The sequence below is a fragment of the Abramis brama genome (assembly GCF_963993115.1).
Source record: "Abramis brama genome assembly, chromosome: 5".
NCBI classification, from domain to species: Eukaryota; Metazoa; Chordata; class Actinopteri; order Cypriniformes; family Leuciscidae; genus Abramis; species Abramis brama.
In genome coordinates, this window is record NC_139967.1 from 43,414,137 (window position 1) to 43,437,597 (window position 23,461).

Below are 23,461 nucleotides of genomic sequence, written 5' to 3' on the forward strand. Positions count from 1 at the left end.
AAAAGGTGCGACCAAACCATATGCTGGTGCGACCAACTGAGAAAGTTAGTAGCACCAGTGCAACCAGTGAAAAAGTTAGTCTGGAGCCCTGTGGGGAAATGTAAATTTAATGAAGCATGGCTCGATAAAAACTCTTTTCGTCATTGGTTGGACAACAACGTTTTTGAGGCTTTTTGCACCATATGCAAAAAAAGGATTCAGCTAGGTACAATGGGAATGAAGGCATTAGAGTCTCATGCCAAGTCGTCCAAGCACATGAACGCTCTCAATGGACAAAAACAAACTCCTTCCATCGCCTGCGTGTTTCAACCAACTAATGTTAGCCAGCTAGCTGCTAATGTGCCTGAAGCGGCAGCAGGAGCTAATGTTAGCCAGCTTGCTGCTAGCGCTGCAGACCGTCCAGCTACGACCGCAACTAGAGTGGATCTGCGCACAGCTTTTGGGTCCACAGTCACACCAAGGATTTTGTTTTTCTTTGCTGGTAGGGACGTGAAATAGGTATTAATTTTTTATATAAATGGTCTTAAAAAGGTCTTAAAAAGACTTGAATTAAACTTGAAGAAACCTGTAGGAACCCTGTCAAAGAACAAGTGTCTGTTTGCTTACGTTATGTGACTGAAAATCTGGAGCCAGAAGAACGTTTCTTAGGATTTTATGAGACATCAAAAACAACAGCAGACACACTTTTTCAGCTTTTAAAAGACGTTCTGATGAGATTCGCCCTGCCAGCCAATAAATGCAGAGGACAGTGCTATGACGGCGCATCAAATGTGTCCGGTATTCGAACAGCCTCGAGCCTCGAGCACAGTACATCCATTGCACCGCACATGTTGTGAATTTGGTTGTGCATGATGTCTCCGAAAACATTCCCGCATGTCGCAACTTTTTGACAAATATACGTGACCTGGTCACGCTCATCAGAAATTCACCAAAGCGTCTGGCCTGGTTCCAGGAGTTTCAAGACGACAACGCTTCATCTCTTAGACCTCTGTGCCCTACCAGATGGACCTTGAAAATGGCCTTGTTACAATCCATTGCATCCAACTACAGTGTGCTACTGGAATTTCTGGAGGACCTGTCTGAAAAAGAAAAGCAAACGGGAGGGAAAGGAGGGAAAGCAAACGGTCTTCTAACGCACCTACTAAAATTTAGCACCTTTTTCTCCTTGAAACTCATGCTGAAATTCTTCTCTCGCATGGAAACAGTCAATGTTGCACTTCAAAGCAGCCAGCTGCACCTACAGAAAGCTAGGCAGTTGATTGACACACTGAGAGAAGACATAAAGTGTCTTTGTGAAGGATTCCAAGAATTTTGGAAAAATACTACAGCAGAAGCATGTCTCAAATGTGCCCAGACTCAGAAGAATCCCCCGGCGATTGGACAGTGGAGGTGCGGCACACAGTTTTCAAACACCAGAGGCAATGTACCGACAGCAGTACTTTGAGGTCATGGATACAGCATCAGCATCTCTGAAATGCAGATTTAATCCTTCAGTATTCAAACCATAGACTGTAAAAAAAGATGGACGACGCCTCTTCGCTCTCTTCCATTGATGAGAACTGAAGCCGCCAGTGTCCCGATATGGCGCTGACATATTGGAACTTGAGTCTGCGCAGTAGCGATCTCGGGACCAGACCTGCACAGTAGTGAGCAGGAAGTAAAGCCGTGAAATCAACGCTCCGCCCTCACTCTCGCAGAATGCACTCAGGGAGAGTGCATTTTGCACACTTTTTTAAAAATTGATTGCAGTACGACAAGAGGCTTGTTAAAAAAAGAAAGGTGTTCATCTTGCAACTTTTCAAGATGTATATGACTTCATGAAAGGAGATGGAGGCGGGCACTTGAGAACGTTACTACCGGAAGTCACAAAGCTTTTGAAACTGGCTCTGACTGTCCCTGTAACATCTTTCTACCCCTTCCACAGCCAATCACCCTCTCTCCTCCTTCTCTCCGCTAACCGAGGAAGAAGTATCTACACTTCTCCTCTTCAGTCATCCTACCACCTGCCCTCTAGACCCCATCCCCTCACACCTTCTACAAGCCATCTCTACCACACTCCTACCTGCACTCACACACATCATCAATTCATCCCTCCATACTGGCACTTTCCCTACAGCATTCAAGCAGGCTCGGGTTACTCCACTGCTGAAAAAAACAACGCTAAACACATCACTTGTAGAGAATTACAGACCTATCTCTCTCCTACCATTCATTGCAAAAACACTTGAAAGAGCTGTTTTCAACCAATAACATCCTTCTTGTCTCTGAACAACCAGCTGGACGTCAACCAATCCGGCTTCAAGAAAGGGCATTCAACTGAGACTGCATTACTGTTGGTCACAGAAGCCCTACGGATCGCAAAAGCTGCTTCCAAATCCTCAGTTCTCATTCTCCTGGATCTGTCTGCTGCCTTCGACATTGTGAATCATCAGATCCTTCTATCCATCCTCTCATCACTGGGCATCACAGGTACTCCTCTCCACTGGTTTGAGTCCTATCTCACAGGTAGGTCCTTCAGGGTTGCATGGAGAGGCGAGGTATCCAGAGCACATCAGCTGACCACAGGGGTTCCTCAGGGTTCAGTTCTTGGACCCTTGCTCTTCTCCATTTACACCACATCACTGGGACACATCATACAGGCACATGGTTTCTCCTACCACTGCTATGCTGATGACACACAGCTCTTCCTCTCATTTCAACCAGATGATCCCACAGTAGCTGCACGGATCTCAAGCTGTCTGGCAGACATCTCAGCATGGATGAAGGAACATCACCTGCAGCTCAACCTGGCAAAGACTGAGCTTCTCGTCCTCCCTGCCAATCCGTCTCTACAGCACGACTTCACCATCCAGCTAGATTCATCATCAATCACCCCATCAAGGTCGGTCAGAAATCTTGGAGTAACAGTTGATGACCAGCTGACCTTCACAGATCACATTTCAAAGACAGCTCGATCATGCAGGTTTGCACTGCACAACATCAGGAAGATCAGGCCTTTCCTAACTGAGCATGCAACACAACTTCTCATCCAGGCCCTGGTCATCTCCAGGCTTGACTACTGCAATGCTCTTCTGGCTGGACTTCCTTCATGTGCAACTAAACCTCTACAAATGATTCAGAACGCTGCAGCTCGTCTTGTCTTCAACGAGCCCAAAAGGGCCCACGTCACTCCTCTGTTCATCTCTCTGCACTGGCTACCACTCGCTGCTCGCATCAAGTTCAAGGCATTGACGCTTGCTTACAGATCTATCACAGACTCAGCTCCCTCCTACTTCCACTCACTCCTACGAGTCTACATCCCTACCAGAAGCCTACGATCGGTCAGCGAGCGACGTCTCGTGGTTCCATCACAGACAGCCACAAAATCACTTTCCAGAACATTCTCATTCACAGTTCCATGCTGGTGGAATGATCTCCCCACCCTCATCCGGAATGCAGAATCCCTGACAACATTCAAAAGACAACTGAAAACCCATCTCTTCCGTGAACACTTAACCTCATAAAATAAAATAAAAAATAAAAAACCTTGCTTTTCGGGCTTATGTTACTCTGAATAATGCCTGAACTTCGTATTTTGAGCACTTCTTGCGTTGTTTTTTGCCTCTTCGCGACGACTCGCTTAATTTAGTCCTAATCTGTACGTCGCTTTGGACAAAAGCGTCTGGTAAATGACTAAATGTAAATGTAAATGCTCAGAGAGGTCATTTTCTGGGATGCGCCGACTGAAAACGTATCTACGGTCAACAATGGGGCAAGCCCGACTAAATCACATCGTTATAATGAACTCTCACAAAGAAGTGGCTCGACAGCAGGACCTGGACATCATCGCTGATAATTTCATCAAGCGCACTGCTGTACGCAGAGACACGTTCTTCCTGAAGAATTAACTGCAATGGTGAGTCAACAAATCTAATTTTTACTGTGTATACTTGTGTGACATTGATTCTTAATTTCCCACGAAGCTGATCGCGGTTATGTGTCAGTTAAACTTTTCATCTCCAATCCTGTCTGTATTTGTGAGAAGTGGCGCTGTCCTGAGTTGAAAGATAGCCTACTTTACGGCTTTATTATCAAGTAAATAGGTGTGTGTGTTCGTGTCGGCAGCTGTCCATTTCCTAAGGTTCTGAAATGCAATTTTTTTTTGACGACTTTTTTTTTTTTAAGGGCTCCATGAGCACCCATGGAGGAAAACATAAATCGGCGCCTATGGTGTAGAGGTTCATGCCACAGTTGCCAAAGAAGTTCCAGCCAATTTATACACCTGTGTGCCACATTAAAAACAAAATGTTTCTGAAAATAAACACAATGTGTTGTTTTATCAGGGAAACGTGATAATTTGGAAACATTAACCATTCCTATTATGCTTCAGTTCTAGAGATATTAAGCCTCTCGTTTTACCAGTTTCACCAGGTAAGTAATAACAGGTAAGTGACGTTTCAAACGCCAAATTTGGCTTTGGGGAGGAAATAAAGCTGGGTTACCTGATAGTGGCAGATACCTTTATAAGAAACTATATGTATAAAAAAAGTGATATACATGAAATTCTATGAATAACAAATTCAAATGGAAGACATACAACCCTAAACAAAATGTTTCAACTTGCACATGGTACAACTTTCCTCAATGGGAAATTACCATTAGAAGATGTGGTATTCCATTTTATAACCCTCCAGGAGATTGCAGACAGTCATAATGTAAAAATAAATTATTTTAACTCTGTTGCCTTTTTGTAAAATTGTTATTGTGAAAATGAAGAATGAATTAAGGCAGAATAAAGTCTTGTTAACTTCTCTATCAATCTTTCGACCATTTTGTTCATTTGCTAATCATTCCAGTTTTACACAACTCATTTGAGTTATTATTTTGCTGTATTTCAAATAAACTTTATTTTTTTACATAATCTGAGTCTGAATTTATTACACCAAATACTCGCTGTATAATAGAGTATAACAATATGCCTTCAGAATACAGTGGTTGCTTGTTTCTTTGTAATTAATTTCCTTGAGGAATCTTTTGATTAAGAGACAGTATAAAGGTCTGGAGAGTCAAAACTGCTGTGTCATATTGTCATAAGGGCGTTCGATACGCATAAAACTCATTCTGGTATGTACAGTGTTGATGGGTCAGGGTCTGTGACTGCCTGCTTATAGTAATTGGCATGTCTTCATTAATGGGTGTCTAAGCCTGCGTGCCTCGAGAGAGGACAGTAGGGCGCCTGCCAGTGTAAGGTAGCAGGAGGTGCAGAGAGATGCATTTATGGGTGGAGCAGTAAATTAGGCAGCACTCAGGTACACATTAGCTGTCAAACTGAGCACATCTAGGTTGTGATCTGTGATCATATCATTAACAATTAATGAGTGCTTTAGTAGAAAGGGATCTAATATTCGGCAAGCCAAATGTAACACGTGTCAGGTCTGATGTGTCACACTTGTATAGGGTTCAATATGGGCCAACTAATCAGAAGGTAAGGAGCGGCTACTGGAGAGAGGGAAATTACACAGCAGGAAGGTGAAAACCAAGAACTTCGTTTACTGGTTGGAATCTTGCATTCATTGAAGAATTTCTTAATTGCAATTTGTCTGGAGTATGTAAATCTCAATACTGTCATTTAACAACATACAATGTATGACTCTCTTTTTGAAATTTCAGGAAGTTGGACTCATCAACTCAAATGAGAACAATTGTCATATACTTTGTACGAAAATGAAATAATAAAATAAAACTTCTTGGAAAACTCAACATACTCAGTTTGTTTATAACTCAATAAAATTGAAGGAAACAATAAACAATGTTCTCAAAACAAAATATCTCAATAACTCCAATCACTCTTTCCCTTCAAAATGTAACAGTCTTTTCAGCCAAATGACTCAAATATTCAAGATTCACTGAATTGATTCAGTTAATGTCAGTTCAGAATCAAATGACTCAGATCAAAAGATTTGTTGACTCTTTAGAATCGTTCAGTTCAGAATCAATGTCTCTCCGTTCAAAGCTCGAGGAAAAATATGCAAAAACAAAGTCTCAGTCCTGTTTGTCCAAAAACAAAAAGGAAAAGATTTCTCATACCAGTTTCGATGAATTCAAGATCAAAGTTCAACAATCAAATTGTCTCCGTGGGTGAAGAAAAAAAAAGGAGCCCCAGCCAAGACAAGAATTTCACATCTTATTCAATAAGAAGATAATTTGCGCTGCTTTGGTGCTCCGTGTATCTACATCGGCCTTTATTCTCGATTCTCTGCCTCGTCTTTTTCTCACTTCGGCATCAGCTCTTCAAAGTTATCACTTTCACTCAGAAATGTAATCTTTTCATTGCATTCAAGTTTCTTTTTCTTAATATCTATCTTTTGATGCGGAGTATCTGGAGATAACTCAGTGTGCATCTGTTTCGTATGACTCGCTCGCTCTCTCTCAATGTCTCTGACAGCGGCAGTGTCGCCGGCGCAGTCTCAGTGCGCTGCTACCATTGGCCCGTTGGAGTGTCAATCAATGCAGCACGATCAATAATTGGACGAAACATTTTCTCTTCTAAAGCTCTCGTTTTTCTCTCTTATTCTCTTTTTCTTAATTTTCCCATCTTTTTACATATCTTTCAACTCTTTTACTGGTAGCCTGGATCACCCGGGTTACACAAACTTTATCAATTGTTAATTTAAGTGATCTCCAGAATCCTTGCAATAGAGAGCAACAGTCAGGTTTTGGAAGTAAAACCCTCCATAGGGAAATTGATTTTTGTCGATAACATATTGCAACTGGTATCTAAAATAATTATTTCTAAAATGACCGTGTTTAACAGCGGATTTTGTGGTGGAAAAACTACATTACCCATAATTTCAGGGTGATTTCTGTACAGAAAATTCCACCAATCAGAGAGCCGCGACAAGCAAAACACGCCAAAAGAGCTCTTTAGCTCTGCCCACTCCCATGAAGCTCTATGAATGATGTAATCAAGTCAGTCGCCCTATGCCCTCAAAAAAAAAAAAAAAAAAAAACTTAAATATTTGTTCATAATGCTTCGTGGGATTGCAGTTCTTTTCCTCACTAAAGCCGTTAAGTACACGGTCTTGTACCTTTGCATTTTTGTCTAGTTTTCAAATGCTTTTTTGCTTTAAATCAAAGTTTGTGATGTTATGATTCACCTCATAGCTGGTTGGTTTGGTTCATTGCTTATAATACTTTAAAAAATGAATGGAAAAAATACTTCCAGAACCAACGCCACTGAAAAAGTGGGCAGGCACTAATGCACCAAGAGAGAAAACACTGTCGGAACAACATTGTTTTCCATAAAAGGAAGATAAACTACATTTGAAGTGAGTTGCTAAAAGAAAAAATTCCAAAGACAGCACAGTGAAGTAAACCATCTTTATGAAGATAAGAAATTTGAGGATTGATGACACGGGTGCATCCTTTAGACACAACAGTGATGCAGAACTACAACCCTACTAATATGTTTGGATTGCACATTTCATTGCCTTTACTGTAAAATTGGGTTCCTGTTTTAAAATTTGTAATGTTTTCAATATTTAGCCTAAAAATAAGGCAAAAATAGAAATGATGTGCACACAAACAGACACAGACAAACTATTATCTCCCCTCAATCCCAAAGTACATTTGAAAGATATCAGCACAACCTTTGTCATTAAGGAACTGATAAAGCTGTCCAAGGTCCATATGGTTTCCTCTGGTCCCGTGAGGGTCAAAAATGGCTTCATGAAATCCAGTGAACTTGCGAAGGGAGTCAGTTCTCTCCTCTATCAAGCTGTTTTCCAAAGGGACATCCTCTCTGTGACGAATCATAATTCTTTTCCATGTTAAAACTTTCACCCTGAAAATATATTTAAAAAAATGCACCAATAATAAAAATCTGCTTTGCCATCACAGGAATAAATATTTTAAAATAGATTTAAATATAAAAGTTATTTTAAATTGTAATATTTCATTCACAAATATTACTGTTTTTTTTAATCAAATAAATGCAGCCTTGGTGAACATAAGGGACTTCTTTCAAAACATTAAAAAAATCTCCTTCTGACTTTTGACCGGTATAATTAAACAATTAAACAAAACAATTTGAAAATTAAATTAAGATTGTTTGTGTCAACCATAAAGTATGGTCAATTATTAGTTGCAGAGAACATTAAACCATCAAAATGAAAAGTTAATCTACTGTATATGAATTTGGGAGATCGCCTATATCAGGGGTTTTCAAACTTATACTAGCGAATTTAAGCACTTAAACATATGTCCAAGTTCAAGAAATGTTTTATAGTCATCTAAACAGCCATGAAACGCATACACACACAGGCCCCTAACATAATAAATAAGATCCTTATTTTGGACCTAACAAGTAGTCACACACACACACAGGCACACAAACAAAACCTATTTTAAATTAGGTATTAAACTCATCTTTGGTATTTTGAGTTTACACTCAAAAGGCGTGTTCACAAAAGAGTAAGAGTAGACCCTATTGATTTGGTTTAGATTTCAATTCATACCTGGCCCAGAACTCATCACAAGCAGACTGCAGACCCTCCACACACACAATACCAGGCTTTCCCGGCATACTGAACCCAGAAAGGTTCAGCTCCTTTGCCCATTCCAGAATGTTCTTCCTCTTCATCTTATTGTAGATATGATGGCTGTAGATCCAGAGTCTAGTGAAGGTCTCTTTTGACTGCATTGAAACATTTTCCTTCTTGGGATCGTGGACAGGAGCACTTTTACTGATATATCCTTGTGCATTTTCATTGATCCACTGCACAGCAGACAGAATACACACATCACCACTGCAGTTTTCAGACAGGTAGGTGTTGAGGTTGGAGTGAAGCAGCATCTGCTGGGATCTAGTGAGCTCAGAACATCTGAAAAGGGCAAAAAATTATTATCCTAGTAAAAATCCAGAAGAAATCCATTTGAAATATTTATAATAACTTGGATCCTAATGGGAATTCAGATAAATTTTATCAGGGTTCCTCAAATCCGGCCCTGGAGGGACTCAGCGTCCGTACAGATTTTTGAGTGAAATTCAAGCACTAAAGTAAAGTCATTTGTGGTGATTTGTCTGATTAAATCATCGTAGGTCAGCAGCAAAGCCACTGGTAGATTAAGTGAGAAATCCATAAAGTATGTTTTATGTATTAAATCATTGCATATTTGCATACAATTCTGTAATTGTATTCTATTGTGCATTTTTGTTAATTTTGAGGAATACTGAATCTGTTTGGTGAGTGTCAGAGGAGAAAAAACACTTGCAGAAAACAGCATCTGTTGTTACTATTTTTAAGCAGCATATGCATACATTTTGCTAAGAATATAATTCCAACCAATTGTCCCACGAACAAATACATATTTTTTCTTATTCTAAAATAAAATTAACTATGCATTACTGCATTAGCTACAGTAAAACAAAGGCTATTGCTATTATTTATTCTTTCGGATATTTTTCTTTAATAAAAAGTAATTTAATGATATGACAGCAAAAGAAAATCACACACATATATATTCATCAACCCATATCAGAATACAAATAGTTGTGCAAAGTAAATGAGTGTACTAAAGATTTTACAGTGTCAGTCAAGTCAAGTCACCTTCATTTATATAGCGCTTTTAACAATATAGACTGTTTCAAAGCAGCGTTACAGAGATAATAGGAAATTAAAGAAACAGATTGTTTTGGCTTTACAGCAGCTCTTGAAAAAAGTTAGTCTAGCTGAAGTTAGTTTTTGATTGATTCACTTCCATTGCAAAGATCATTAGTTATTAAAGGCACACTATGCAGTTTCCGTTTTTCTCAAACAGCGACCCCTATGGAGTACTTGTATTTAACGTTACTGTCGTAAATACCACTCACGTAGAGTCGTCTCTGCACTCTTCCGACCGCGTTTTCTTCGTCGACTCTGCCATGATTCAAGTCTGAAATGCGTGCTAGCGTCTTCCATAAAGGCTGCTTCATTTGTTGTTGATGTATGTGACGTCGTGCCGTAAAGCAAGTCGTGATTCTCGCGAGATTTGTAGGGGTGCCACCTCTCAAACCTGCATTGAGAGGTGGCAATCAACCCGCCCCTCAAAGCTGTTATATTAAGGTACAAATCTTGCATAGTATGCCTTTAACTTAGGGGCCGCTTAAAAGGATACTTCACCGATTAGCATTAAGCTTTGTATCAGTACAAAGCTGGTAGTATTTTCGAATGACCGTGCTTCCCTCCCTCATGTCCCCCTGAGACGAGAGATTTCTGTATTGTGTGTCTGGAAAAAAACCTCAGATAATCGTCATTTTGCGTCATCGGAGGCTTTTTTGGCCAGAGGCGAGAGACTACAGCCAGTAGGAGGAGCTCGTTCCGCATGTTTTCAACCCGCCCATAGGGGGATCTCACAATAAAACGGTGTCTTTTCAGTTTCGAGTCGACTAGTAGTCTAGTTGTATCATTTCTTCCAATACGGCCCTCTGTAACTGGTAGGCGTGGCTTGGGAGTGGCCTCGTAGGGCAGCGAAGCAATTGCATTCTGGGAGTTGTTGTGTTTCATCCACATGAGCCAAAAAATTTTTTTTTGGCTTTTCCCAGTCTAGAAGGCACCAACTTCTAAAATAATTTCACATTTCTACTACATAAATGACCATTTAAATACACATTCATCTTTCCAGCGGTGAAATATCCCTTTAACTGAAAACAGAAAACTTTTAATGCGCTCTGGCCGTTCATTTGCACGACAACAGTGTTTGGTGTCTAATAGCTAAACGCATTGCCTCAGAGTTCAGTATTCTACACGCTTATCTTTACATTATGAAAATAAAATTTGAAATGATTACCGTACTACTGTATGTAGTCGCATTTTAAGTTTGAATAAAAATCTGTTTCAAGCTACATTTGGTTGGGAGGAACTGATTAGTGCAAACATCAATGTCTTATTTTTGCACTGTTTTTAGCATTCGTGTTTTTACTTTTTATAAATGTTCTTACTCTTATCATGAGTACTTCGACGTGTGCTTGCACGACATCAAAGTAATGAGACTCACAATGCACAGCGAATCCAGGTCATTTAAAGGTCATATTATTCATTAATATTTTCTTCTTTTTTAAATCACACTGGACGTTCTAAGAAAGAAAGGATCAAGCATTTACAAGGATGATGTTCAAAATTCAAGCACATTTTAAACCTTCGTTTTTGCAAATTTGAAAACTCGATTCTATTAACCTTAGTTAATAAAGATACAACTGTTCATTGTATGTTAATGTAACTTCACAGTGCATTAACTAATGTAAACAAATACAACTTTTGATTTGAATAATGTATTAGTAAATGTTGAAATTAACATTAACAAAGATTAATAAATGCTGTAGAAGTGCAGTTCATTATTAGTTCATGTTAACTAATGTAGTTAGCTAATGTTAACTAATGAAACCTTATTGTAAAGCGTTACCGATTTAAGTTTAATTCAGTACTAATTAATTTCACTTTTGAACACTTATTCCCAGAGGGTATAGTGTCGGCCCAGATCCGGCCCACATCTGGTACACATGGATTCCAGTCGTACCAGATGTGAACCGACACTGTCTATGTTGCTGTCTAGGTTTGATCCCACTAGAATCCTTCAGGACTATCAAATTATCATAGAAAGTCCAATAGGAACTGTCAATGAGTATTCAAGTACGTCACAGAGTAAACAATCAATAAAAACAGCTTATGAAAAATATTAATTGGAAACTCAAAATATTTAAATACCTGACAGTAATATCTGGCAACACTTTCGGGTAGTCAGCTGGGTAGGTGCACAACAATGTAATGCTCACCTATGAGGAAAAAAGATAGACATGGAATTAACTGATCAAATTAAAATTAAATGATAAAGAGTGCATTTGAATGTATTTCCCCAACTTACTGCAAGGTTCTCCACCTTCAGCTTGATGTTGAATTGTGGTCTGGAACTGGGGGGAGTATGAGCTGAGCCCTCCACATAAGCCCTGAGCTCTGCATGGGAGAGCTCATCCACTTGTAACTCTTCTTCATTTGGAAACATGCTTAATAGCAGCTCTATCTCTGCAAATTGTGCCTCTGCTTCCTCTGAGCAAGTCATATTTCCAACATTTGTATCAACTCAAATCCAGTGTACTTGCAGAATATTTGCTCACAGTCACACACTTCTGCCAAGACTATATAAAAATAAAATAAAAATAGAATTAGTGGTTAGAATGGATGCAAGCATAATTCATGATTAAATTTTCACGTGAGATGATCACACCCTAATAGAATTTCCCCACCTTGAAAGGCCAGTTATTTTCACCAGTTTTGTACTAAGTACTAATATACTAAAACACTGATATTAAAAGACCAAATTCAGTATACATCATATAGATGATGCATTATACAGGCAAACCGATGCACCCAGAATATGAAGCTTTTTCCATAGAAAACTATTATAAAGAAAATGCCTTGGTACAAATCAAGGCACTTTCACTTTCTTAAAAAAAAAAGAATGTAACAATTACACCATTACACCCGTAGATGGTGACAAGTGACTTAAAAAATGTTTTTGTTATTGAATCATTCATTCATGAAACAAGTGAAGTCTTTACGAGTGAGTCATTGAATCATTCATTCAAACCGATTTATAAAAAAAAAAATATCTATTTGATTAATAAAAAAAAAAAAACTGCAATTAACATTTATCAGAACATGTTATTTTGTATATTTGTCTATTAATAATAATAATTGTCTATTATATTCTCTAATTTAAATAAACAAACAAAAATCGTGATTCTCAGTACCCATAATTGAGCAGCTCTAATATTTAATTTCATATTTTAAAATTACTGTCTTAGTTGCAAGGTTGCACGTTATTAATTTTTCACATTAAGCTTATTAGAATGTCCTGCTGTTTTTAGTGTTTGAAATACTGCGGCAGGTAGGCTACTGTATTTAGATCCAGCGCCCAAAACCTGCAGTTTGCTCACATATATTTGTTATTCTTCTTATTCGTGGATTTAACACGAATTCAGTTGCTCAGTTGCACTACTGCTCACACATCAATGGTTTTATAACTTATGTTATGTTCTGTCATGCTTACCAAAATAAAAATGATAAAAAAAATAGACTTCTCTGTATTTGTATTAAAATATAGGTATATATCATATGTTGAACTTTTTTTTTTTTTTTTACATGCGGCGTTGTATTACGTAATGCATTAAGAATTGAATGAAAAGTTAGGGTTAGGGTTAAAAATATTGCATCTGATCTACTTCATTCATCTGTCATAAAATACGCAAATGCACGCGTCACTACGTGAAGTAGAAAAGTGTCCGAAGTTCTGAAACGGACACAGGGCTTTATCCATACCTTTTTCGGGACCAGTCACGGTCCTTTCGTGATTTATCCTGTGGACAACTCACAGGGAAAAGCTCGCATATTCGCCCAGCTTCTTGATGCAGTCCAATGTTCAGAATTCAGCTCGCACCTACTTCTTCTTTTCTTTTTATTGGCGGTTGGCAGACCTTTTAGGTGCATTACCGCCACCATTCGACTCCTAATGTTTTTAAGAATCCCAAGTTAACTCCATATTTCATAAGGATTTTGCCATATTTTTAGCCAGTAAATTTCCTAATGATATTATATTAATTTGTGCTCAGCTGTTTCTTGTTCACTGAATTTACATTTCCCTGCAGGATGCTTTTTGTCAAAATTGTCATGCAGTCCTCTACTGACTTGCAATTATTGATTCATCCCTTCTTCTAATACTGAATTCCAATCTCCTGTTCCCACATTTGTCTGAATTTTAAACATATTATTCACCAGCATTCCCCTCCATCCATACATGAGCTGGTATCCATACAAATGCTACTTTTTTTTATTTTTTATTTTTTTAATGAATTTTATTAACAAAAATGTACAGAACAAAACTGTTTGCCAGGGGTACAAACATTAAAAGAAATAAGATTACAAAGAGTATACAAAAAACACATTAGTTGCATAGGAATTTTTTCAGAATAGAATTTGTTTTTAAAGCCTTTGACTGTTTAAGATCATTGATAGTGGTGCTGTAATGAGATAGCTCTTGTAGAAATAGGTTAAATAATGGCTTGCTGTCAGTCCACTTTCTTTTATGAATGTGAAATTTTCCTAAAAATAAAACAAGTTGTACAAAGAAAATCAAGTCCTTTTCCAAATTAATGTCCTCAAAGTAAAGAAGAACGTCCTTCTCCTGCAAATATAATGACTGTCCTGGTTTCCTTTCAATAAAGTTTTGTACATTCATCCAGAACATTTTAGTAAACACACAGTGATAAAACAAATGTTCAATAGTTTCTTCATTTAAGCCACAGAAATTACATGAATACTCAAAATCAATCTTAAATCTTTCTAACGTCTTTTTTGCCGGATATATTCTGTGTATAATTTTGAAAGATACTTCAACTTTTATTTTATTGTTAAGACAGAATTTATTACTCATCAACCACATTTTTTTTCCAATCAATATCCTTATAAAGAGATGTCCAAAAAATTTTAGCAGGAGGAACCGTAACATTTACCAAAAGATTTCTAATGTAATTACTTGAACATTTGTTTTTTGTAACATCTACACTTCCCAGAAAAATATTGTTAACAGGAGCTGTCACAAATAGCTCTGTTCTGGATCCAATCATAAGCTGCAAAACATTCCTTGGGATAGCAGCAAAAACAATGCCATATTCTTTTGGTGTAACTGCAATATCAACATACAAATGCTACTACGGTCACTCCCAGAGTGATACTCCCATTTTAAATGCCTGCATTTGGATTCAGGGTAGTTTCAAAATAAGAGTAATTGGCTTTTTTGTGTGTAAATCTCGGGACGTTTTGGCTGACGATATTTAAAACAAAATCAATATATAAAATAGCCAGGGCTGATCACAAACTCACAAATTAAAATATAGATACGAAATAGTTGTAATGCGACACTGTTGTGTTTAGTGACGCCATTGCTCTGCGACGGTAGCGGAAGAGACGTGGCAAAAAAGCAATCTGACGAGATGTTAAAAAAATATTGAGGAAAGTATTCGAGAGTGTTGATATTTGCTTCAGCTTGTGGTTGACTGGAATCTCCGTTGATATTTTCAGGTAAATATAATATTGTTTCACTATTAGAATGGTGATTAGTTTGCGGGAAGTTTGATACAGTCGAGCGGCTAACGTTAACCATCCGTGGACTGTCACTGTCAGCTCGGTAATGTTTACATTTACTTTGGGTGTGACGGTATTTTACTAAATAATGGCACACTTATATATATATATACACTTATATATATATATATATATATATATATATATATATATATATATATATAAGTGTATATATATATATAAGTGTGCCATTATTTAGTATATTTTATATATATATTAATAACCAAAAAAGACAGTTTGAATTAATACAGTATATTAAGTGCCGAGAAGAGCTGCATAGTTAAACAAAAAGTTTTATATTTAAAATGCATATTTTTAAGAGTATTTAGAATGAACCCTCGAGTCAAGTCTATCAAGTAGCTGCTACTCGAGTTAATATATGGATTCTGGATAATTATTTATGGATGTTTTGCTTGCCAGGGAGATCATGGGTTTGTGCAAGTGTCCTAAGAGGAAGGTAACGAACCTGTTCTGCTTTGAACATCGTGTCAACGTGTGTGAGCACTGTCTTGTATCCAATCACAACAAGGTGAGTGGTTTAATATTCAGTTAAAATTCATGATTGAAAAGCTATAGTCCACCCAAAATTAAAAATTATGTCATCATTTACTCCGTCTCATGTTGTGCCAAACCTTTCTTTCTTCAGTGGAACATAAAAGAAGATACATTTAAAAAAAAAAAAATGTTGGTAATGAAAAAGGTTTGTTACTGCTGAATTATATTGTATGATATAAAAAAAAACACTTTGGAAACCAAAGCTATTTAGTAACAAATTCTTAAAAATCTTGTTCTTGCAGAAAAAAAGAAATGCATACAGGTTTGGAATGACACAAGGGTGAGGAAATGATGACAGAATTTTAACTTTTGGGTGGACTATCCCTTTAGGAAGAATATACAGTACATTTGGAAGATTTATACACAGATAAACACACTTCTGTTTCCTGTTACTCTTGTTTGCACAGTGCATTGTACAGTCATACCTGCAGTGGCTACAAGACAGCGATTACAACTCCAACTGCAGCCTGTGCAGCCAGCCCTTAGATTCCCAGGATACGGTTCGACTAGTTTGTTATGGTAAGCAGCTACAGAGATATAATCTATTCTAGTGAACTCATAGTCGGAAGTTCAGAAAAAGTAATGAAGCATTTTACGCAGTAGTCTCTATGAATGTCTGCATTGGTGTGGCTTTTATTTGGTATATTCTGGGATAGACTTTTTTATTGAGATTATTATTTTATCATTTTCATTACATTTCATTATTTACCATGTCAGATTTATTCCACTGGTCATGTCTGAATGAGTTGGCCGCCCGTCAGCCTCTCTACACGGCACCTGCTGGGTACCAGTGCCCAACATGCCAGGGTCCTGTGTTTCCACCCCCAAACCTGGCCAGTCCTATTGCAGACATGCTGAGAGAACTACTGTCCTCCGTCAACTGGGCTAGAGCAGGACTGGGCCTTCCGCTGGTGAGGAAATATGCCATCAGTTATGATGCACCACTTCACAATTATAGACACACATACTTTTTCCACACCTGAGTTAAATAGTAGATAAATAGTAATGGTAAATAATCAGTATTTCCACCAATGGAAGTAAAGGAATTATGTAATAAAATGATTGTATATTTAAGCTTCTTTAGGGACACTTTGTCTAGATTCCAGCACTGCACATTGTGGATGTTCATTCATTCACTTTCATGAGGTGCATCTACAATTTTAAATATTTAAAACTGTAGATCAAGCATTAGCCATTAGATTTATTGATATTTTAAAATAAGATTGGAGAAGGACAGTGAGACTTTTAATTGAGTTAAATTGGTTTAAAATTGAATCAATCAATTGAGCAGGATTGAGTGACTTGTCAAAATAATCACACAGATTTAAAGGCCCATTGGCACTGAATGCGACATGAAAATACGGGACAAACCGAATTTGAAGATATAATAAATATTAACAGCAAACTTTTAGAGTAAATCTTACCTTATCTTATCTTGTTCAAGACATTTGTCTTTCAACATTAAGTGTTAACACTGATTTGGCCATTAATTTGCATTTGCATCTGGACTTCTTTCTGTCCAGATTGAAGACCCACCAGAGAGGGAGGAAACCTCAACACATGATGTTACGTGTTACTCTGAATGGTCAACTTTTGAGAGTGAGTTTTTCATAATTGTAATTTACATTTTTAGCAGGGTTCTCGCACGTCCTGGGAAACATGGAAATCTGTGATGCAGTTTTCCAGTCACGGAAATGTCATGGAAGATTAGAGAAATATATTTTACTATAATAATTTTGTGGAAAACACTCCTATCGGTCAGTACTTAGAATTGATGTCAAATACAAATATTCATCAGGGATGTGTTTTTGTTTTTGTTATTTATTTGCATTTTCCTATTTCATGCATATTTCGTGCGTGGTTTGCTTCTGACAGCACCACAAGGGCTTGCTTAACCATCTTCCACAGCTGTTGTGTTGGTAACAAAAGAAAAGCTTTAAGGTCTTGTTTTCCGCCAAAATAAAAAAAAACTGTATGGTTAAGAAATTAAGACTGTCATAGCTATTCATATAATGATTTTACTAATTTATATATATATATATATATATATATATATATATATATATATATATATATATATATATATATATATAAATTAGTAAAATCATTATATGAATAGCTATGACAGTCTTAATTTCTTGCTAATAGCTATGACAGTCTTAATACATATATATACATATATATACAGTGAGGAAAATAAGTATTTGAACACCCTGCTATTTTGCAAGTTCTCCCACTTGGAAATCATGGAGGGGTCTGAAATTGTCATCGTAGGTGCATGTCCACTGTGAGAGACATAATCTAAAAAAAAAAATCCAGAAATCACAATATATGATTTTTTAACTATTTATTTGTATGATACAGCTGCAAATAAGTATTTGAACACCTGTCTATCAGCTAGAATTCTGACCCTCAAAGACCTGTTAGTCTGCCTTTAAAATGTCCACCTCCACTCCATTTATTATCCTAAATTAGATGCACCTGTTTGAGGTCGTTAGCTGCATAAAGACACCTGTCCACCCCATACAATCAGTAAGAATCCAACTACTAACATGGCCAAGACCAAAGAGCTGTCCAAAGACACTAGAGACAAAATTGTACACCTCCACAAGGCTGGAAAGGGCTACGGGGAAATTGCCATGCAGCTTGGTGAAAAAAGGTCCACTGTTGAAGCTATCATTAGAAAATGGAAGATTGGGCTGGGACGGTATGGATTTTTTCTTACCGCGGTTGAAAAGCAAGAAATTCCCGCGGTATAGCGGTAAACCGCTTTAAATCAATCAGAGAAGAAGAGATAAAAGCCCACCCACACTGACAACTGATTGGTTGACTTACCGAAACGGACCAATCAGGATGCTCTCTCTCGCTCCCTCTCCCTCTCTGCCGTGCGCGCGCTACACGGTTTGGAACACAGTCTCTGTCTCGCATGCGCACTCTTGCTCGCTCGCTCTAGATTCTGGGAGATTTTAACTAATTTGCGGGCATCATGGAGCCGCTATTAATATGCGGGAGACTCCCGGAACTTCTGGGAGACTTGGGATGTCTGTAGGTACTCTCGCATATAGGCCTAATAGTCAATACGAATGGAATGTTATTATGTGTCATGGAACATTGCGCTCCTCAACTCGCGAAAGGTTGGATGTGCTCCATCTTTTGATGGATTCAAGGTTTTCTAAACAAAACTTATGTAAGACACAATGTCATTAGACACAATCCATGTCATTAGAATCAATGTAATTAGACACAACGTGCACACATGTGCAGGCCAATGCTTTTTTTTTTTTTTTGCGGTGATGACGGTGACGAGCTCAGACCCGCGGTAGGCATCATGTGACCGCGGTTTTGCGGTAATGCGGTAATGCGGTAACCGCCCCAGCCCTAATGGAAGAAGCTAAACATGACTGTCAATCTCCCTCGGACTGGGGCTCCATGCAAGATCTCACCTCGTGGGGTCTCAATGATCCTAAGAAAGGTGAGAAATCAGCCCAGAACTACACGGGAGGACCTGGTCAATGACCTGAAAAGAGCTGGGACCACCGTTTCCAAGGTTACTGTTGGTAATACACTAAGACGTCATGGTTTGAAATCATGCATGGCACGGAAGGTTCCCCTGCTTAAACCAGCACATGTCAAGGCCCGTCTTAAGTTTGCCAATGACCATTTGGATGATCCAGAGGAGTCATGGGAGAAAGTCATGTGGTCAGATGAGACCAAAATAGAACTTTTTGGTCATAATTCCACTAAACGTGTTTGGAGGAAGAAGAATGATGAGTACCATCCCAAGAACACCATCCCTACTGTGAAGCATGGGGGTGGTAGCATCATGCTTTGGGGGTGTTTTTCTGCACATGGGACAGGGCGACTGCACTGTATTAAGGAGAGGATGACCGGGGCCATGTATTGCGAGATTTTGGGGAACAACCTCCTTCCCTCAGTTAGAGCATTGAAGATGGGTCGAGGCTGGGTCTTCCAACATGACAATGACCCGAAGCACACAGCCAGGATAACCAAGGAGTGGCTCTGTAAGAAGCATATCAAGGTTCTGGTGTGGCCTAGCCAGTCTCCAGACCTAAGCCCAATAGAGAATCTTTGGAGGGAGCTCAAACTCTGTGTTTCTCAGCGACAGCCCAGAAACCTGACTGATCTCGAGAAGATCTGTGTGGAGGAGTGGGCCAAACTCCCTCCTGCAGTGTGTGCAAACCTGGTGAAAAACTACAGGAAACGTTTGACCTCTGTAATTGCAAACAAAGGCTACTGTACCAAATATTAACATTGATTTTCTCAGGTGTTCAAATAATTATTTGCAGCTGTATCATACAAATAAATAGTTAAAAAATCATACATTGTGATTTCTTGATTTTTTTTTTTAGATTATGTCTCTCACAGTGGACATGCACCTACGATGACAATTTCAGACCCCTCCATGATTTCTAAGTGGGAGAACTTGCAAAATAGCAGGGTGTTCAAATACTTATTTTCCTCACTGTGTATATATATATATATATATATATATATATACACAGTATCTCACAAAATGTGAGGGGTGTACTCACTTTTGTGAGATACTGTATATTTACATATATAATACTTGTATAATATATATTACCTGTGTCTGTGAAGCGACTCTCTACTAACAATGAAGCTGTGAGTTTAACTACTTAAACACAGACAACCTCCTTGCTGCTAATTTAGTGATTCAGTAGCAAAGTTAATTTATTAATAAAAGTTGTGGGGCAGGGTTGACAACACGTTTCTGTTTGAGCAGCGCAAACTTGTGACTACCTGTGAATTAAAGGGATTGTTCACCAAAAATGAAAATTCTGTCAACATTTATTCACCCTCAAGTTGTTCCAAAACTGTATGAATTTCTTTCTTTTGCTGATCACAAAAGAAGATCTTTAGAAGTATATTGGTAACAAAAGAGTTGATGGGCTCTATTGACTTCCATAGTATTAAAAAAAAAAACTACTATGGAAGTCAGTGGGGCCCATCAACCGACATTCTTCAAAATATCTTTTGTGTTCAGCAGAAGAAAGAAAGGTTGTATTGCACACCTTCCTACCAATCAGACTTGAGTATTGAGACAGACCATTGTATAAAAAAAGTATCAAACTAATTTAATAAACATATCTGTGTTCTAGCCCCTGCAGTGGATATAACAATGTCAAACCCCACACTCACCACTCTACCACCCCATCAGGATGTGGAGCACATCCACAATAATGGAGAACTGAGTGCCCAGAAACACTCCGTCATCAATATGAGCACCACCTCTACCACCGACACAGTCACTATTAACACAGGTATCCTCCAGCACTGACGTACTGTAGCATGAATATGTAACTATTGAACAAATTTGACCATTTTTAATTATTTTTTTTTCCATTAAATGATTCCACTTCGGCAGCTCAATCACATGATGTGTCAAGAACAACAGGTTTAAAATCACATTTGATGTATTTATTTGTCACTCAGGAAATGGAACTTGGTTGCATTGCATTGTGAGATATAGTATCTCACGTAGTGTGTTGTACGTGCATGACAAAGTATAGTCTCTGATATATTCTTTGTTGATTTCTTGCAATGCATCTTCTCAGCTACTTCCCCAAGAAAGGTGTACGACACACGGGATTCAGGAAACAGTGAAGTGATGCAGATTGACTTTGATGATGATAAGTACCGCAGACGGCCTGCCCTTAGCTGGTTTGCACAGGTCCTAAAGTGAGTGTCCTCAGTCTGTGGCTCAAATTCATTTATTGCAAATTTTGCTATGGCTTTATCCTATTTGTCGTATGCTGTAATATATTTTCACTGGCAGTTTTGACAGATATTTTACTAATTTAATTGATTTAAATTTACTATGGTAAAAATGTTTTTTATTTTCATAATATTTACAAATATGCTTGTGTGCATTTATTATTTTTCCTAGGAATCGTAGTAACCCTAAGAAAAAGGCCCTCACACTGAAACAGCGAATCTTCATGTTGCTGTTAGTTGGAGTGATTGGTTTCTTCACCCTCATCATCATCATGGCTAAACTGGGTCGGGCCTCTGCTGAGTCAGACCCGAACCTGGATCCCATGCTGAATCCCAACATCAGGGTAGGCAACATGTAACGGATCAACTTCCAGCTAAAGCTCAGTGTGTGGATTCAGCGTGGAGTTTGACTTTACTGGTAAAACATGAACTGGAAATGCTGGAGAAGGAATGCTCCTCAAGATTCTGGGACTAGTGTGAAGATGCTGCTGTTTGGAAAGTGTGACTTAGTGGTCAACTTGAGAGAAGATAAAGATGGAGATGGTCAAGAAGTTGTTGCACAACAAATCTCCTGTTTCTCTTGAGTGAGATGATATAGGCTTTATAAAAGTGTGTGCAACTTTGTTTCGTTCAGTTCTGTACTTCTTCCTGGCATACCCTTCTAAAAATTGGGATCAAAGATTTTATGTAACTGTTTTGAAATCTTTAATTATTTCTTATAATATGCACAGAACTCATTAGGATCACACATGGAATTGGTGAGATTATTGCTTCTCTGAGTATACATGGTTATGAGCCATGTGAGGTGTCTTTTTTTTTTTCTTTTTTTTTTTTTAATAGTTGATTGCCTTTTATTAATTGCTGATTCAGTTAGACCCCTGCCTGTGAATAGGCTTTTGCTGATCTCTCTGCAGTGGATTGTATGGACTGTAAAACTGATTTACTAAAGCATTTAGAAAATGGTTTTGGATGGCAAATTGCAAAATGCTTTAGTAGATACAGCTTTAAGTAGACAGATGCAAACTGTACTTGGTGAATGAAGTGTCTGGGCCATATTTCATTCAAAAATTATATTTTGAATTACAGAAATGAAGCCTATTTTAGGGCTATTACATTTTTTTTTTTTTTTTTACATTGTGACATTATTAAAATAACAACTATATGGTCTCTATATTTCCATTACTGTTATGAAAAAAAGCACTCAATACAGTAATGAAAATCATCATATCTGAACACAAACTTTTTAATCAGCACAAATTAAATGCTGTACTAGAAATACGATAATGCATACCTACAAAAGTACTTTAATGTACTGTCCAATTTAAATTATATATTTTTTTTCAGAAATGGATAATTTTGTTCTTATGCAAATTATACTTATTATATTTATATTCTTTAGAGAAAGATATTTATCATTTTCTTTTGATGTGAAATATGACCCGAACATGTTCTTGACAGATTCACACAAACAGCATTTGTACAGAAGAATTTAAAGTGTACTGTATATGTTTGCAAAACTCACCCCAGCAACCCAAAGCTCAAATGTATCTGGAGATAAACATTGATATTATTTGCCATTCTCAAATATCCTTGTTGCATTTCTTGACTGTAGCAGTAATTAACAGCATTTAGTTGTTGACTTTATCCTTCAGCTCCAACTGTATCTCAAGAAAGCGATCATCTGGGTATTCCCTACAGTGATTGCTTACTGGAGTGCCTATCATAATATTTACATCATCTCTGGTTGTGGGTCAACTTTATAACATGTTTTTTTTTTTTTTGCAATATACTTCTCTGTGTCCATGGATTTCCACTTTTTGTCATAATATACATTATTGGGTCAATCCATCTCAAGTGTTACACTGGAGGTTGTTTTGTTTTGAGTGATTACCTCAATGTATTGGTATTGCAAAACCACATTTTTTTTTTTCTTATACTTGGTTTAAAATTTAAAAAAAGAAACACTAAAAACAAAGTTGTGCAACATTAATTGAATT

General features: G+C 37.7%; 2 protein-coding genes across 2 annotated transcripts; one reads left to right on the top strand and one right to left on the bottom strand.

Moving 5' to 3' along the window:
- Positions 1-7,345: 7,345 nt before the first annotated feature.
- On the bottom strand, positions 7,346-13,468 carry rwdd2b (RWD domain containing 2B). Its single transcript, XM_084115905.1, has 5 exons — positions 13,332-13,468; positions 11,878-12,148; positions 11,721-11,788; positions 8,496-8,861; positions 7,346-7,822 (listed from the first exon to the last, which is right to left on the bottom strand). The coding sequence occupies exons 2-5, from the start codon at positions 12,070-12,072 to the stop codon at positions 7,582-7,584; spliced, it is 870 nt and encodes a 289-aa protein (XP_083972031.1). The 5' UTR covers positions 12,073-12,148; positions 13,332-13,468; the 3' UTR covers positions 7,346-7,581.
- A 1,466-nt stretch (positions 13,469-14,934) lies between these two features.
- On the top strand, positions 14,935-23,043 carry zfpl1 (zinc finger protein-like 1). The gene is made up of 8 exons (XM_084113549.1): positions 14,935-15,089; positions 15,573-15,681; positions 16,115-16,226; positions 16,425-16,618; positions 17,231-17,306; positions 20,849-21,010; positions 21,305-21,428; positions 21,637-23,043. The coding sequence occupies exons 2-8, from the start codon at positions 15,580-15,582 to the stop codon at positions 21,821-21,823; spliced, it is 957 nt and encodes a 318-aa protein (XP_083969675.1). The 5' UTR covers positions 14,935-15,089; positions 15,573-15,579; the 3' UTR covers positions 21,824-23,043.
- The last annotated feature ends 418 nt before the right edge of the window (positions 23,044-23,461 follow it).